The 18,028-nt window shown below is 38.0% G+C and overlaps 1 protein-coding gene across 5 annotated transcripts in view; it reads left to right on the top strand.

Annotated features, from left to right (window-relative positions):
* The window catches only part of KDM6A (lysine demethylase 6A), a 209,666-nt gene that overhangs the window by 96,952 nt on the left and 94,686 nt on the right, over positions 1–18,028 (top strand). For all 5 annotated transcript variants that reach the window (XM_039251920.1, XM_039251921.1, XM_039251922.1 and 2 more), the window contains 2 exons: positions 1,683–1,741; positions 10,657–10,777. In XM_039251920.1, coding sequence (XP_039107851.1) covers positions 1,683–1,741; positions 10,657–10,777 — 180 coding nt within the window. The remainder of the gene's footprint in view (positions 1–1,682; positions 1,742–10,656; positions 10,778–18,028) is intronic.

Genomic DNA, 18,028 nt, shown 5'->3' with positions numbered 1-18,028 from the left:
CTTTATGACTGAATTAACTGCTCCTGTATTCTTAATATCACTGCCCGCCCCCCCCCCCCTTAGGTTGTGTACTTCTTGAGAGCAGAGCAAATTATGTTTTAATTAGTTGGGCTTCTTCAGCCCTCGAGTATTGTCCTTGACACCTAGTAATCGCTCAGCTTCTTTCAGGGGGTGGGGAATGGGGTGACAAATAAATAATCCTGCTTAAAACCAGTTCCAGATAAGTTTAAAAGTTTTTTTTTAAACACAAACTTTTGAAATAGATGTTTTCTGAGACCTTTGCGAATGCCCATATCTGTGAATACTCCTGTAGCATGTAATTTTCTGGATTAGAAAGCTGGGGGCAATGAGGATTTAATGAAATTAAGTCTTCATATTTATTACATTTTAAGATGTACTTAAGAAACATTTTTTTTCAGTGTTTCCAGCAAGGTGCTTGAAATTCAGAGGAAATGCACAATATAATCCTAGAACAAAGCTTATCATATTAATAACTGCATGCCAAAAAGTCACCCGGCTGTTTACAATTTTGTTTATACTTTAAACATCGCTGATTCTTTTTCTCTAACTAGTGACTGATGGCAGTTGTGGGATAAGTACTCTAGTCCCTCACACTTGGGCAGGATGACTCTGGGAAAGGGCAAGGTGATTTGGGAATGTTCCGCACTGTCTACCAGAGATCCCGAGCAGGATTCCGACCCAGCTATAAAAACCAGCCATACTGCATGCACCCTTCACTGGCTTCTTTCCCCTCCCTGCCTCACTTCTCCACTCCCTTACTGGTATTTGCTAGGGTCACTTCCTGAGTAAACTACTTATCATAAAACCTCTGTCTCAGGGTATGCTTCTGGGGAAATGCTACCCGAGACTGCATGGCAAGAAGCATTCCTTTTGTACCGCAAAAGGAATCACTTGATGTTTAGAGCCCCACATGTAAATGGCTAGGTGTTTTTTTTTTAAACACTAAAATTTTCTTCTAGGATTATTTTGTGCATTTCCTATGAATTCTGACTACTACCTTCCTGGCAGCACTGAACATAAAATTAAATCTAGTTAAAGAAACAAGGAACCAGAGAAAGAATACAGATAAAAGCAAGAGAGAATAGGATAGCACAGTCCAAGCATTTTCTTATTCCTAAATAATACGTTTTTGTTTAGATGTGCCTATGGAATTCTGCTTCATAATTTTTTTTAATTCTTTTTTTTAATGTTTTTAAAAATTTATTTCTGAGAGAGAGAGAGCGAGAGCAAGCGAGCCAGCACGTGAGCAGGGGAGGGTCAGAGAGAGAGAGAGGGAGACACAGAATCTGAAACAGGCTCCAGGCTCTGAGCTAGCTGTCAGCACAGAGCCCGACGCGGGGCTCGAACCCATGAACCATGAGATCATGACCTGAGCCGAAGTCGGATGCCTAACCGACTGAGCCACCCAGGTGGCCCCATGTTTTTTAAATTTTAGGGCAGATTTGATTAAAAACAAACCAGAGAATGTCTCCAAGTTGGATCGTGTGCCATTGGCTGACTCATCACTGTTACTTTGGTGTTCTAGAAATATATTGTAAATATATTGTAATGCAGGGTAGTTTTATGACTTAAAACATCTTGGATACTGTATTTTATATAAACATCATATGCATTAGACATAAAGGCTTTTCCTAAAATTCTCTTTTTTCCTTTATTTGCAGAATGCTGCCTTTTTATATGGTCTTGGTTTGGTCTACTTCCATTACAATGCATTTCAGTGGTAAGTTGACATAAAACTAATAACTCCAGTTATTTACAGCAAATGACTAGTTTAATATTGTGTGTGTACGTATAATAAAATCAAAGTATTTTAGCGTCACTAAGCCTGTAGTTTTCAGTAATCTCTTGAAATGATTAGATTGTTCCTTCAGAAATATTGACCCACTCTAGGTTGTTAGAGTTGTACATGTTCCTAAAAGAATATGGTATGAGATTCTGATTAAGGAAAGCTTAGATTGGAAAGCTTTTGGAATTTCTCAGTTACTCATTATGAATCGGTGGTCCCCAGGTAATTTGAACTGGAGAATGACTATACTTTCAGATCTCAAGGTCTGTGGATAAATGATCTTTGATGACCAGGATTTTTACCTTTTTAAACTTCTAGACAAGATTGGCTGTTTTCGCCCTTTTGTTCTCACATGCACACACATGCTAGTACTTTCCAATTTGCAGTAACTTAGGCACCAGGTTACAGGCTCTCAGTTCTCTCATTTATATGATAGAAATAATGTTACTACTTTCAGAGTCAGAGATTAAATATGATAGTAGTACACAAGATTTTATAAACCTTAAAGTGTACGGCCCTATTGTTACGGCCTTTGCCCCATTGTTGTTTTTCTTGTTTACCAGACAAAATAATAGTGTTCTCCAATGGAAATAACGTAGAATTTGAGTTGGAAGACTGGTATTCTGGTTCAGTGTTGTCACTTAATTTGATCTTGAATTAAATAGACTCCCTAGATCTGTTTCCTCCAGTGTGTGTGTGTGTGTGTGTGAGAGAGAGATTTTTTTAAGTGTATTGTAGTCACTTACCTTTTCTACTTTACAGAGTTTTGATCAGATGGGATAATGTACACTTTGTAAACCATAAAGCCCTATCTAGACATTTTTTATTTGAAGCATATCCAGTTTTGTCAGAGTCCCTTCTGTTCTCCATAATTTTAACCTGAGTGAATGCTATGAGAGTCCAAAGGAAGGTTTTGGCCAAAGGTTATAACCCTGTCATCTACTTGTTGGGCACCCTGGGTATTTATTATAGAGCCTTTTTTTTTGTTTAAAGAAGCCTTATTTTTTAACTTATTTATTTATTTATTTCTGAGAGAGAGAGAGAGAGAGAGAGAGACAGCGTGAGCAGGGGAGGGTCAGAGAGAGAGGAGACACAGAATCTGAAACAGGCTCCAGGCTCTGGGCTGGCAGTCAGCACAGAGCCTGACGCGGGGCTCGAACTCACGAACCTTGAGATCATGACCTGAGCTGAAGTCGGACGCTTAACCGACTGAGCCACCCAAGCGCCCCTATTGTAGAGCTTTTAAGTACAAATTGGCAGTGATTCAATATGGTTTCCCTAAACATGAAGCTGTAGACTTGGATGACTTTTTCTGTATACTGTTTCTTCCCTCTTTTGGTTCTGTTGGGTTTTAATCATCTGTGGAAACACTACATTGTCAGAGAACAGCTATGTGTCTATAAAGTATTATAATCATTCAGGTCACTCAGTTTGTTTGTAAACTCTACAAAACTTTAATTGATCTTCATGAAGAAGCTTCGTAATTTTTTTTTCTCTTAAGTTGTCCATTACTGTAGGGCAATCCTAAACTTAAGCCTCTTCACCTCATGTTCAGTGCATCATATTTAAAACCAAGGATAGATTAGGACTGTTTTAAAATACCTTTAGTTTCTTGAAGATCCTGTTGATAAAACACACAATTCTAAACTTTTAGAACCAGAAGTGGTCTTAGACATAACTTTATTCCCTAAATTTTGTAGATGATGAAAGCAAGGTGTGTGTGTGTGTGTAACTCTGTATCACGTAACTGTTTAATTAGTGGCAGAAGCAAGATTATGCCCAGTTTCCCCAATCTAATGTTTTGTTTTGTTTTGTATTATACTCTGTCCCCAGGTTTGAAGATTGACAGGTAGTTATTCTTTCCACAAGTAATTTAGGTTAAACCTGAGGCAAGGAATTCTGTAGTTTAGGAAGGGACATGTATACCACACAGCAGCCATTTTTTGCCTGCCTGTGATAACTTGTAAGCTCCCTGTAGATTGAAGATACAAACATAAACTCGCTAATGAAGTGAAACCATCATCAGTTCAAAATTGGATTGCTTTAATAAGTATGTGACCATGTCAGCCTAGGAGACTTCTTAATATTACATACTTCCTTATCAGTATATGATTTCTGTATCCTTCAGTCGACCTAAGAAATGAAACTGAATGATACAAGGACAATGCAATGTCTGAATTAACAAGTGTCCCCCTGCTCTCTGGATTTTATCCTGGTCACCACCATTTTCTTATGTTTTCAGTTTCGACTCTGGCTGCTTCCTAAAATGATGTATTTCACCTCCTATCTGAATCCATCCTAGCTGTGTGTTTTCTCTTTTGCTGGGCAGATGTTTCTCACAAACTGTGTGCCCCAACTTTTGTTTTTAACTTCTCTTGCCATTTTTTGAAGAGCTGCAGAATTAGTCTGGAGTAGGTGCTTGGTGAGTTTCCGAGTACAGCCATAAGTGATAGGACCTTCTTTAGTTTTTTTAAAATTGTGTTTTATTTGGTTTTACTTATAAGTAGCTGTTAATTGCTGGGATCAGGCATTTTTGTTTTTTCTGAAATTATTTACATGAAATTAGGAGATTTCCTTTAAAAAAATGTTTCTAGAGAAGAGTGTGTTATACCCTTTTTTGTATTGTCAGCTCTAAGGATCTTCCTAGGATATCCCAGACTGCTGTATCTTTACTACATTTGTAATTTAAGTTCAATTTGGCATTTGGTAATGGTTTCTGTCAGTGACTGATTATTAGATGAAGTATTTGGTGATAATGTGTGTGACCAACATGTGTGTTGGGGTGGGTGATGGTGACTTAATGTTATCGAGAACAGTTTTATTAATTATAGTTTTATCTCTTAACTTGTTTGCCTTGTTTCTTGCCATATTCTGCCCATTTCTTCTTTTGGAGTTGATTTTATTGGTTAGCTTCTAGATCATTTGTTATTTGGTCAGCTCTTCCAGTGTTCAGTTGCATTCTCTCCTTAGAGGAACCTGTGTCAGAAAGTAGTAGGACAGCTGTAAAATCCTCATTGAACTTAGCATGATTATTCAGTTTTATTGTTGATCCTACTCTGTAATATGGGACCAGACTTAAAAAAGGTGTCCAGAGGGGAAAGGTACAGAAGCACAATGTAAAATACATACATCAGAGACCTAGAACCAGTCTTTATAAAGCCGTTCCTTTGTAGGCGCATGAATGCATGCCCATGCCTTCACTTGTTCTTGCTCATGAAGGTGGCACGTTGCTAGGGGTACCTTGAACTGTGTTTCTTCTTGCCTTATAGTGACAGACCTATATCCTTGAGTGAGAGGAATTAAAATACATACAGTAATAACTTATTACAGCTTGTAGCCATACTTGTAAGTATATCCCCCTGAAAATTCTTATCAGTCCTCTCGTTCTAGCCTCCAGCCTTTTGTATTCCCACCGATCAGTATTACAAGGCTCTTAGGGTGGCAGATCTAAGAGATAATGGTTCTGTGCTAGAGGCATAGATTTTTGGAAATTAAGCTCCCAAATCTAATTGATAGCCTGGTAAGGAAATGTGATTATTGTTGACTTTGAAAAGGGTTAGGGGAATGAGGTGGAGGGGAGTACAAAAACAGAAGTATTAACACATCACAAGTAACTTTTCTTTCTTTCTTCCTCCCTCCCTCCCTCCCTCTCTCTCTCTCTCTCTCTCTCTCTNTCTCTCTCTCTCTCTCTCTCTCTCTCTCCCTCCCTCCCTCCCTCCCTCCCTCAAGCACTGTACCAATCAAAGTGTTCTTAAAACTGTAGGAATCTCTGTCCTCCATTGTGGGGACCACTTCAGGTACAAATAAACCTAATGTCATTGTGATACTACCACTGATCCTGAGCCTTGTCTAGCATGGTGTCTGGCAAAAACTTAATATTTAAGATATATTTTTGAACTATCATAATATAAAGTAATGCTCTTAGATCTAAAGCTTAATTTAAGTATAGTTCCTTTAAAATGAAACAGTTCATGTTAACATGTGTTGTTTATTATGTACACTTCTGTTTTGACAAAACTAGCATTTTAACTGAGGCAGCTCTGGTAAAGTTATGCTTTCCAGTGACACATCGATTGCTAGAGAGAATTTGGAAGGGCTTGGGCTAATTAAGCTCCAGGGAAATTATGGATAAAAACATAAATCTTTGCAATAGGGGAAGGGAAGAACTCTCCGACTGTTTAGGATAATGAAATGAAGACTGGCTAGTAAGAGCAGAAAAAGCCATGAAGTGTAAAACATTAGTAAATGGCAATGTGAGAAACTCTTGTGTGATATTTTCTTCTTAAGTTTATTTATCTGTTTTGTGAGAGCGAGAGAGCAAGTGAGCGTGCGCATGGAGTGGGGGTCAAAGAGAGAGAATCCCAAGGTGAGATCATGACCTGAACTGAAATCAAGAGTCTTCAGGAGTCCAATGCTTAACTGACTGAGCCACCCAGCGCCCCTGTTGGGTGACATTTCTGACTTAGCCTCACATTTAAGGTCCTCTCTGGGTCAACCTCAAATGATCCTTCTAGTCTGCTGTTTCCCTAAATATATTCTTTGTGTCGGTCATAGTATATGAACATTTCCCTGAAAATGTTATTAAGCAATTTTCTTTACCTCTGTAACTTTGTGCCATGTGCTGTGTTTGGTCTGCTTTCTCCTACCATCTCCACCTTTAAGTATCCTGCCTTGTTTGTCTCTTTGATTACTTCATCAAATCTTTCTATTTGTCTCATTTAAAAGGAGCCTGTAAATCTCCTAATACGTATGTGTGGAAGTAGATATCTGTTGTGTGTATACATGTTATTACTGATTTAGAGCTAGAATATTCTCCCCTTTACTGGTATGAAATTTTATGGTATTAGACCATTTATCCCTTCAGATATCCCTGAGGAAATCTCTGGACTCTGCTTTATTAGTCTTAGAAAAGTTAAATGTTTTATTATGTCTCTTTCCAAATGTATTGAAACTGTGCTAGGAACATTTAGTTAATATCATTATTTTTACTATAGTTTGGTAAATTCCTGAGAAAGCCTCTTCTTTTTAATGACTTTCCAGAAACAACAAAATGTGCATATTGCTGTGCATAATTATCATGGGCATTTTTTCCTCAAAAATCTAAAAAATGTAGGGTTTTATATTGCCAAAATTATTTCTAGAGACTATCTTTTAATATTTGAAAACTGCAAACCTTTCCAGGCATTGTATCATGAAATCATTTTGTAGTTTTGTGGAGCCATTTCTCACGTTCTAAAATTCTCTGTCAATCAGAATACTGAAGTCAACGGAATTTGTATGTCTTGGTATTTTTAGTCTAGCTTGTGGTGCAGCGGTCATGTTCTGCTACCTGCAGTTTGGTGAGATAAGAATGTGGTAAAATGATCAAAATTAGAATGTAGTCTAAGTGGTACCTATTTTCTCCACACACTCTCCTACTTACACATACACGTACACACACACTACCTTTTTTCTTTTTTCCCCTAAGGTGGGGATAAACTGAGGAAGCACACAGGAAAAATAGGTAAAAGTTTAGAAAAGGAAATGAAAATGAACCTAGATATTTTTGATTAGATGAGGGGAGCTTAGTAAATAGACTGGATCATTGCTGTCCCTGTCCCCACCAGAAGCCCGATCAGCCGACTATACAAGTGATGGCATTAGTAAACATCTGTTAAAATTAACCAATTTCTGTATTATTTAGAGAATTAAAAACAAAAGAGGGGGCACCTGGGTGGCTCATTTGGTTGAGCATCCAACCTCAGGTCATGGTCTTGCTGTTTGTGAGTTCCAGCCCCGCATGGGGCTCACTGCTGTCAGCCTGTCAGCACAGAGCCTGCTTCAGATCCTCTCTTCCCCTCTCTCTGCCCCTACCCTGCTTGTACTTTCCTCAAAATAAATAAATATTTTAAAAAGTAAAGGAGAAATGTAGACCTCAAGGAATAGGCCACTTGGAAAGACTGGAGATAGTACATCGCTAGGTAGAGAATAACGTGATTTGATTATAGAGTGGACCTAACTGCTGGTTAACCCTAAGCAAAAAAATAGTCGGTGTTGAGTTTGGGCGGTCAGTCTTTTAGGGAATAGTGGATTTAGGGTGAAGCAGAAGAATGAAAATATTTCAGATTAGGAGACCATTCTGAAGAGAAGCAGCAAAGTTGAGAGGGCCAGTATTTGCAAAAGGAAATTTCTGAAATAAGCCAGGTCACAGTTGACGAAGAACAATATTGGCTCATAACTGGGAATAGAGTTGAATAGGTAGTACGTATTGCTCACATACCTTAAATGCTACGTGGAGATTTGACTTAAGAGTATCATGATTAGTAGACAGTTACAGGAGCCACATGTTTAAAGAAACAGGGAAGCCAGAACAGAGCAAGAGTAGTCCTTAAAGAGTCTATTTCAGTAATCTAGTAATGAGATGCTGAATGTTCAGTCTGCAAGGTACTGAATTTGAGGAAACCTGTGAAACAACAATGGGAAGACCTTGATGTTTGGATCTGTGCTGGCCATGCCGTCTCATGGGCACTTTTAATAGTCCTTAAAGAGTAAACATAGGGTAACCTACACTAATATGTTGGAACACCTGTTATTGCTCATAGGTTAATCTGTGTTTGTTTTTAATTTACAGTGTGTTAACATACATAGAAAACTTGTTAAAAATAAACCTGTTTCTTTGTACTTGTGTGACATTGTGAACCAAGTGGATAAGATGTCTGCACCAAAGGCACCTATGGAGTAAAAACACACCTCCAGATTTAGGGGGTTCAGAAGAAAGGCTGGAGATAGAAACTAAGGCAGAGTAGGAAATAACTTTCTCCCGAGGGCTGGTTTCTGATGCTGTGTGTTCCCCCTACTGCTTTTTCTCACATGCCCTTCCTTAGACCAGTTTTCTTTCCTAACTCCTTTTTTCTCCTTTATTTCTTCTTTTCTTTGCTGTCTTCCACTTCCATTCTTCTTCTTTCATATCTTTGACTCAGGCCTGCCTGGGTTTTTTATCGGCACCTGTGGACACTGCTTCGTTCTGACCTATTCTGCAAGAGTTTTTTGACCCATATTGGAAGTTAAGGTTAATTAGCATTTTATGAAGTATCACCCACAATTTCTGTTACTACAGAATATAACATACTTAAAAATATACAAACCTAAGTATATATCTTAACATGTTATTTATAAAATAAACATTCATAGCCATCATTTGGGTCAAGAAATAAAAATTGCTAATAGCCCAGAAGCTTCTCCAAACCCCTGCATTACCCTTTCCCAATTGTATCATGTTTTACTTGGCCTCCTTTACAGCTGCAGGGTTTTTTCCCCTAACCTTTTGATATGCTCTCTCCCGTCCTCCCCAAATTGCCTATTTTATTAGAAGGCGGTAGCACCAGCCATGACCAGGAGAATAATAGAGGCTGAACTGGCCCTCCTCTTATTAGAAAGGTCTGAGAAAAGTACAAAGAGAACCTCTTAACAGGCAGAGAAGTATCTTAAAGTCTGAGGAATAGAAAGCTGCCTTTGAATGAGAATGGTAATTTACACCAGTTCTTTTCTGTCAGATCTCTAACTCCCTTCTTCTATCTGTATACATCAGATAACACCCACCCACCCATTTAGAAAGCCATCTAACAGGTAGATGTCACCCTCCTCTTTAGGAAGAAGGTATTTTATCAGGTAAAGAAGTATCTGATGCCAGACCTTTTGTCCCCCACCCCTCATGATAAACATTACCTTTTAGAACCCTTAATTTTACAATAAACATGGACATAGCCACACACAGTTGTTTTTTGGGGGAATAGATCATGCGTGAATCACAATAAAATTACTTAAAAGCCATAGGAAGTATTGTGCTCTTTTGAGTTACGGTATTTTGATATAAAAGATTGACTTTTCTTTTGGAATCATCTATGATTCTAAATAGCCACCTTTCTAGGATAAGTAGAGGCAGAGAATAGTTGATAAGCTTTGTACAGAATATATTAGCTGGTACTTGTGCTAAGTCTTAAGTAATGTAGAGAGATTTAAAATGATGATCAACATATGTTACAGCTGGTATTTATCATCTTCAAAATTCAAAGTACACATTTTTCCTTATGATTTTAATTTGTTTTTTAGTAGGTGCTACATTTACATGATCACATTAAGGCATATAAAAATGGATTCAGTGAAGAGTGTTCTTTATGCTTGTATTTGCTCTACTGGGTATCAGGGCCTTTTATTAAAGACAAATTGTGAATCTGGGGCAAAAATAGGCTGATAGACCAATGGAAAGTGATATATGGTAGAAAGCCCAGAAACAGAGTCACACGAATCTGGACATTTGATTTGGGACAAAGTGGCCCTGAAGAGCTGTGGTAAGGATGGCCTTTTCTACAAATGAAGCCAGGGCTTTGGCTAGCTGTGTGGGAGATATGTATAAAACACCAGATGCATATGGATTTTAAATCAAAATCAAGAGGACAGAGTTTTAAATGAAGACTTCACTCTTACAGAATAGACTAGAAACAGGATTAACCTTTTCCTTCTTAAACATAAAACTGTCCTATCTGCCCCACCCCTCTTCCCCCTAGGAAATTCCAGAAACTGTGAAATCAGTTATTTACACTGAGAATTTTATTAAGCCGTAAAATATTATTTGCATAATTGAGAATACATTCATCGGATCTTCCTTTTCCTTTTTATATTAGATGGTATACATTCAATTCTATAAAAGACCCAGGTGCCACTTTCTACTCTTACTTGTTAAACAATACATTCATGTAAAACACATTTTCTTTAAAACCGTATTGCATAAAGCAGAAGTTTTACTGTGCTACCAAGCAAAAATTCATGCAAGTTTCAAAAAGTTAAGATATCTTATGTCTATATTCTTTCAGGGCAATTAAAGCATTTCAGGAGGTGCTTTATGTTGATCCCAGCTTTTGTCGAGCCAAGGAAATTCATTTACGACTTGGGCTTATGTTCAAAGTGAATACAGACTATGAGTCTAGTTTAAAGGTAGGTTATTGGATTTTTTTCCAAGATAAAATGTTTCATTTTGTGCACTTTTTGGGGGTAGGGTGGCGTGGGATGGGGAGTGGGTTGTTGTTAAGTATTAGAGCATTGAGAAATGTTGGAATTTATATTGGCATTGGCACTTCAAAAGAAAATTTGAAAATTTAGGTGAAAGAATTGTTTTACCAGCTATGAACTGGGAGATACACAAGGCTGGGTTTCAGGGTACAAAGTAGTTATGATCCTAATACATAGGTAACCGATTATACCATTAAACGTGGTTTTTTCTTTAAAATTTTGATAGAAGTCTGTCATCAGGAAAGGGTGGAGGTTTCAGTCTGTTTGGACATCTACATCAGCCCACTCACTGTACATGACTGATCATCTCATAGAGGTCAGAAGGAGCTACTTATCTGTGATCCCATCCCGACTGTTTATTTGCATGGGTCTCACTAGAAATCTGTTGACCTCTACCAACAAGGCACATCTCATATCTAAATTAGTAAAAAAAAGTATTCTCTGCAAGTCATTTGAATTGCCGGTTTGTGAATATAAACCTCTTTAGGAAAAGATTATACATTGTTGGTTAAATATTTTGTGTATTAATCAAAATTTGATATTTCTCCAATTTTTATTGAGTTTCCTGTGCTGTATATGCTATCACCCTAGGTCTTACTGGGCCTTTCATGAAAATAGTGCTTTCCTGTGCAGTGAAAGCATTGCTCTTTGAAGGATTAGAAGTTCTAGGAATAAAGTTTAAGTTCTTGTGAATTTATGACTGTAATGGTTGCCGTGTTCTAAATACCTCCATAGCAGATTATTTTGATCCTCAGAGGAGGTGAGAGGGAGATAAAGAATGATAAAGAGACTTTATAGTAGGTTGTAATTTGAATTCACTATTGAGGTAGTACTTGAAGGTATTTTAAAAACTGCATCTAATTGTTTTAGACTTTTAAAGTAGACAGTTATGCAAATACTGTTTCTATCTTTCATGAGTTTTATAAAGAACAATGTTGATGATATGAAAGAATGATAAGCAGCCAAAAACACTAAAACAAGTAGATTGTGAAGTATTTTGATTATTACACAGTTGTCAAAGGTAAGTGCAGTGAGGTGAATGATGCCAGGGTCTAATGAGGTAGTGTGGAGAATAAAGGAAGCATGAAAATGACCAGTTTTCCTCAAACGTAGAGCAGCACTTCTCAAAGAGTTGCCCCTTGAACAACATGGGGGTTATGGGCGCCAACCCCCACCTCCCTGCCCCAGTTGAAAACCTGCATTTAATAATTCCTCAACGATAGATCTACTAATAGCCTATTGTTGACTGGAAACTTCACCGTTAACCTAAAAGATAACCTCAAGAGTTGCTTAACATGTGTTTTGTATGTTATATGTATCGTACACAATATTCTTACAATAAAGAAAGCTAGATAGAGGAAAAAATGTTATTAGGAAAATCATAAGGAAGAAAAAAATACATTTATACTACTGTACTGTGTCAGAAACAATCCATATATACGTGAACCCATGCAACTCAAACCTGTGTTGTTCAAGAGTCGATTGTGTACTATGGGTTCTGAGTGGGTTTAAAATGGAAAATAAGTTCAGATATGCTATCATGTATATTTTAACCTCCTCTTGGACATCCACCGTATATATTAGCTAACAGAGTCTCTTAAAATGTCTTATAATACAGGGGCGCCTGGGTGGCTTAGTCGGCTAAGCGTCCGACTTTCGCTTGGGTCATGATCTCGCGGTTCGTGGGTTTGAGCCCCGCATCGGGCTCTGTGCTGACTGCCAGCTCGGAGCCTGGAGCCTGTTTCGGTCTGTGACTCCCTCTCTCTCTGACCCTCTCCTGCTCACGCTGTCTCTCTCTCTCCCTCTCTCTCTCTCCTAGAAATAAATTAAAAAAAAAAAAATACAATCTACTTTAAAAAAAAAAGTCTTATAATACAAAAAAACTTGGTCGTTTTATAATATTGTCACAATATGACTATTACGTGTGGCAGAAGTGTTTTTGATAGCGTTTTGGTAAATGTTGCTATAATGTTTACTGTGTCATAGAATTTGTCTATCTCTGAACATCAGTCCAGTGGCGTTGTACATAACTCTGTGGTTGCAGAACTGTGTCTCCATGAAGATGGCACTATTTAAAATCCTCTTTAATCAAGGGAAACAACAAGTGTTACTGCTTACTCAGGTTCAACAGAGACCTTTCCATGTACAACTTCTGTTTGTTCAGGCATAGTTCAAGGCTAACAAACCTTCAAGCCATAGCAGTATTAGCAAAATTGTTTTACCCAAGTAAGTACAGTTTTCTTGTTAAAATACTTGATACCATTCTGATGTTTATTTCATTTGTGTGAACATAGGAAAAAAAGAGTTTCAGGAACCCTTGCTATTTCTCTTCTCCATAATGAGAAGGTTGCCTTTGATGTTTATCTCATTTTGACTTTGGCATTTATTCAGGCTTCTCTCTCCCGTATTCCTGTCTGTTTTCAGGAGAATTTAGGAATTTAGGAATCATCATTTTTAGTCGAGGAGGAGGTATTAGTATAGTATTCTAAGTGCTTAACGTTTAGTGCAAATGAAGGTAGAAGTCTGAAGGTCTCTCTCCCCTTAGGTGGCTAGCTAGCATTTTAGTTTCATATGGGTAGATGTGGCACGTCTGATGACTTTTTTCACTATGTGAAGCGGTTTCTTGGAAGCACGCTTTATTGGTAGAGATGCTTTGGGCTGCAAGCTCAGGAACTCTCAAATGAAGCTGGTTAAAATAACAATTAAAAAAAAAAAGTAGCTTGTATAATGTGAAGTACAACCTTCAGGATTGGTTAATTCAGCTGATCCAAGGTTTCATCAAGGATTCATTTTTTTCCTTCTGTTTTGGCTTATTCTGAAGGATGTTTGCCAGGTCTAATCAAAGTGAAATGTAGAAAGCCCTAAAAACTCCACCAAAAAACTATTAGAGGTAATAAATGAGTTCAGTAAAGTTGCAGGATGTAATCAAAGTGAGATGATTCATTTTTTATGTCTCCTCTAGAAAGATATTATAGAATAGTGGAATAGGTGCTTAGTACAGTGCTGGCATATGATACGTGCTTAGCAAATATCTGATCATCATGTCATAAAGAAGAAAGATCATGACTTCTTGTTGATCTCTTCAAAAAGACTTCATTTTGCAAAATGTCATTGGCTAGAAATGGGCCACATGGCCGTTCTCAGTTGATTTTTTTTTCTTTTTCTTTTTTTTAAACCAAAGATGTGGTTGCTCTTAGACCAGTTATGTCCAGATTTTGAGCCAGGCTCAGTTCCCTAAATACACTGTTCCTGGAATGAGGGGTGGGTAAAGCAAGTGGTATGGGGCAATGTGGACACTCTGTCCATTACAGATCAGGTCTCCTGCACCTCATTTTCTTTCTCCCTTACGCCTGAAGAGGCAGTATATACAGGTTGTCGATCATAAAATGCAGTTTATTTCCATAGTAGATTTCTTATTTTCACCTACACATGAAGTGGATTCCAGGGCCTCCTGTTTGATTTGTATCTCTGGTAGTAGCTTTTTTACCAAAATGTATCTCTGAAACCGATTCATTCTGGTGTGATACTGTAGAAACAGCTCGCAGAGCTAGCACATTTGGTTTTAAAATGTGACCCTGCCATATGACTAATTGTGTGACCTTGGGCAAGATGCCTTACTCTTAAGTTCTGGTCCTCTCTCTACGTCTGTAGTACTAGAGTAACTGTCCCCATTCTACAAGATTATTGTAAAAATTTATATGCATATCAAAGTATCTGACATGTTTTTTTCAGCCTTCTCTTTTTAGTTCTCAGTTTGTCTACTATCTATCCAAAACTCCTCAGTTTGGGGCCAGTTTAGATACTGTTTGTGAAATCCATGTTCCCATCCTAGAATTTAATACTAGTATTTTTGTTACTCTGCCCATCCTCAGAAATGTGAAGTTAATGCCCAGCTTACTTTCCAGTCATATGGTGTTACTTTTCAGTTTGCCAGTAGAGATGTCATGGGTTTAGTGAGTGGTGGAGGTATCGGTTCTTAATTTATTAACTAGCTTAACATTATCTGAACCAGAGTCCATTCCAGGGTGACATTTCTACATGGCGTTTGTTGTCTTTCTTCCTTGTTTCTTTTTTTTTTTTTTTTAAATGTTTTATTTATTTCTAGGAGAGAGAGAGAGAGACAGCGTGAGCAGGGGAGGGTCAGAGAGAGAGGGAGTCACAGACTGAAACAGGCTCCAGGCTCTGAGCTGGCAGTCAGCACAGAGCCCGACGCGGGGCTCGAACCCACGAACCGTGAGATCATGACCAAAGCGAAAGTCGGACGCTTAACCGACTAAGCCACCCAGGCGCCCCTTTTCTTCCTTGTTTCAGATGATATCCCCCGCAGGTGGATTTGGTTGCCTCTTTACGCCATATAATTAATTCAGGATTTTATTTCATTACTTTTTAATGGTGTTAATGGTAATTGCTTATATTCGTTATAGATTTCAGGCAGTGCACAATCATTATTTCAATAAAAGTACGCTAATTTTGACAAATAGTTTTATATAATGCCTCCAATTTTCACATCCTGGCAGACTGTTAATTATTTCCTTCATGTGAAGGAAGGAAATGCAAAATAAGATGTAATGACACCCATATTCTTCAGTCAGTTAATGCCAGTGCATCTATTTCATTTAATGAAGATTATGTAGAAATTCTTAATATTTACATATTTAAGTTTCCCTAAATATGTCAACATTGGAACTTTTTTGGATTTGAAAGGTAAAGACTGGCTTTTTTAATGAGAACCTGTGGGTAATTAGCTAGATACCAGTATGAGTTCCCTTATAATTTGGTATTTAAGGATGGTGAGTGCTAATTTGAAAGGGTTACTGTGAAAGAGGAAGAAGAGAATTACGGAGACCATTCAGAGGAAATGGCTTGAACCCAAACGAGACGAGACGTGGATGCTTGGCATTTTACCAAGTGTTTAGTGTTTCTTGAATAGGTAAATGAAGTGCAAGAGGCTGTGAAATGAAACATGCCTCTCATAGGATGGGCTGGAAAACTGGAGGATGTGGGGAGAGGTTGGCTTTATTTATCCCCTTTTTAAAAAAAAATGTCTTTAATGTTTTATTTATTTCTGAGAGAGAGGGAGATAGCGTGAGCAGGGGAGGGGCAGAGAGAGAGAGGGAGACACAGAATCCGAAGCAGGCTCCAGGCTCTGAGCTAGCCAGCAACAGAGAACCCGACCCGGGGCTCAAACCCACAAACCGTGAGATCATGACCTGAGCCAAAGTCGGATGCTTAACCGACCTAGCCACCCAGGCACCCCTATTTTATCACCTTTTAACACTTTTTTTTTCTTCTACGAACTGACAGTGTGTTTGTTTTCCCTAAATGTTCCCATTCGCCAGTTTATTCGGCTTGTCTCCCTTCTACTGTCATATGTGACATGAAACCACTGGGTGAAGTAGCATTTCCACTTTCTTTTTACCTTACTCTTCTCCAGGAACTACTTCATTTCCAGGTGTTGGATTTGATCTTATACTCTTTATAGTCTCAGGACTTTTATTGTCTTATTTTTTATGCCAAGGCAGAAGGAATAAGTAAAGGCACAAGAATATGTATTTCCTATTAGAAACCACTTTTGTAATCTGTGAAAATGCCTATCTTTTGTAATTTTATTTTTATTATTTTTAATAGTATTGTGCCAGTGTTAATTTCTTTTTAATTTTTAAAAAATGTTTATTTTGTTTTTGAGAGCGAGAGACAGAGCATGAGTGGGGGAGGGATAGAGAGAGAGAGAGAGAGAGAGAGAGAGACAGAATCCGAAGTAGGCTCCAGGGTCTCAGCTATCGACACAGAGCCTGATGCGGGGCTCGAACTCAAAAACCGCAAGATCATGACCTGAGCCAAAGTCAGACGCTTGACCAACTGAGCCACCCAGGCACCCCTATTTTATTTTTTTAATTAAAAATTAAAAAAAAAAAAAAAAAAAAACAAAACTAAACCTTTTTAAAATTTATTTACTTTGAGAGAGAATCCCAAGTAAGCTCTGCACTGTCAGTGCAGAGCCTGATGTGGGGCCTTGAACTTATGAACTGTGAGATCATGACCTGAGCCGAAATCAAGAGTTAGTTGCCTAACCGACTGAGCCACCCAGGCATCCGTAGAATTTTGTTTTTGTAATATAGAATACATAAATACATAAATTTATTTAATTAAGATACTGTGAACTCTATTATAAAAACACTTGCTGAGGGGCGCCTGGGTGGCTCAGTCGGTTGGGCGTCCGACTTTGGCTCAGGTCATGATCTCACAGTCTGTGAGTTCGAGCCCCACGTCAGGCTCTGTGCTGACAGCTCGGAGCCTGGAGCCTGCTTTGGATTCTGTGTCTCCATCTCTCTCTGCCCCTCGCCTGCTCACTCTCTGTCTCTCTCAAAAATAAACAAACCTTTAAAAAAAAAACAACAACTTGCTGAGAACTTGAATAGTAGCTGTTAAATTAATTTTAACCATGCCTTAAGTTTCTAAAACATCTGTAATATTTCTTTGTTGAAGGTGTAGCAGCATAGTCTTATTAATTCATTTGCTGATACTTCTCTATGGCTACCCCTGCCCTATTTAATATGAATATTTCATGATGCTCAATAGCTTGACTCTTCTAGCTGGCACTTCGAATATTTGAGTTCTTCAAAACTAGTTTTATTTAGATAGAATTGACATATTAACATTGTGTAAGTTTAAGGAGTACAACACCTTTTTGGGGATACATTTATATATTGCAATGTCATTACCATTGTAGCATTAGCTAGCACCTCTATCTCATCACATATTATCATTTCTTTTTTTTTTTTTTTTTTTGTGGTGAGAGCAATTAAGATCTAGTCTCTTAGCAACTTTGAAGTTTATAATACAGGATTTATTGACTATAATCTCTGTGCTGTGCATTAGATCTCTGGGACTTACTATCTACTAGTTGCAGGTTTGTGCCTTGAAACAACATCTCCCTAATTCTCACATTGGCAGTAGAACTTGACTTCACCTGAATGTAATATCAGTGTTCCTTTCGGCAAAGGATGGTCTGTCTATTTTTACTTATTTGTGGGCAAAAATCATTGCCCGGTTCTTTCCTTTTTCCTCTACTCTTCCACTTGTACTTTACTTTTTAATCTTTCCTAGATGCGTTCTCTGATATGAGGTTATCTCCTAATTGGTGTGTCTAGCCACTTTGTACTGCTTTCTCCACTT

The sequence above is a fragment of the Hyaena hyaena genome, unplaced genomic scaffold (assembly GCF_003009895.1).
Source record: "Hyaena hyaena isolate Hyena2069 unplaced genomic scaffold, ASM300989v1 scaffold_402, whole genome shotgun sequence".
In the NCBI taxonomy this organism is placed as follows: domain Eukaryota; kingdom Metazoa; phylum Chordata; class Mammalia; order Carnivora; family Hyaenidae; genus Hyaena; species Hyaena hyaena.
The sequence above is the reverse complement of the archived record's forward strand: the minus strand, read 5'-3'. Positions and strand labels throughout refer to the sequence as shown.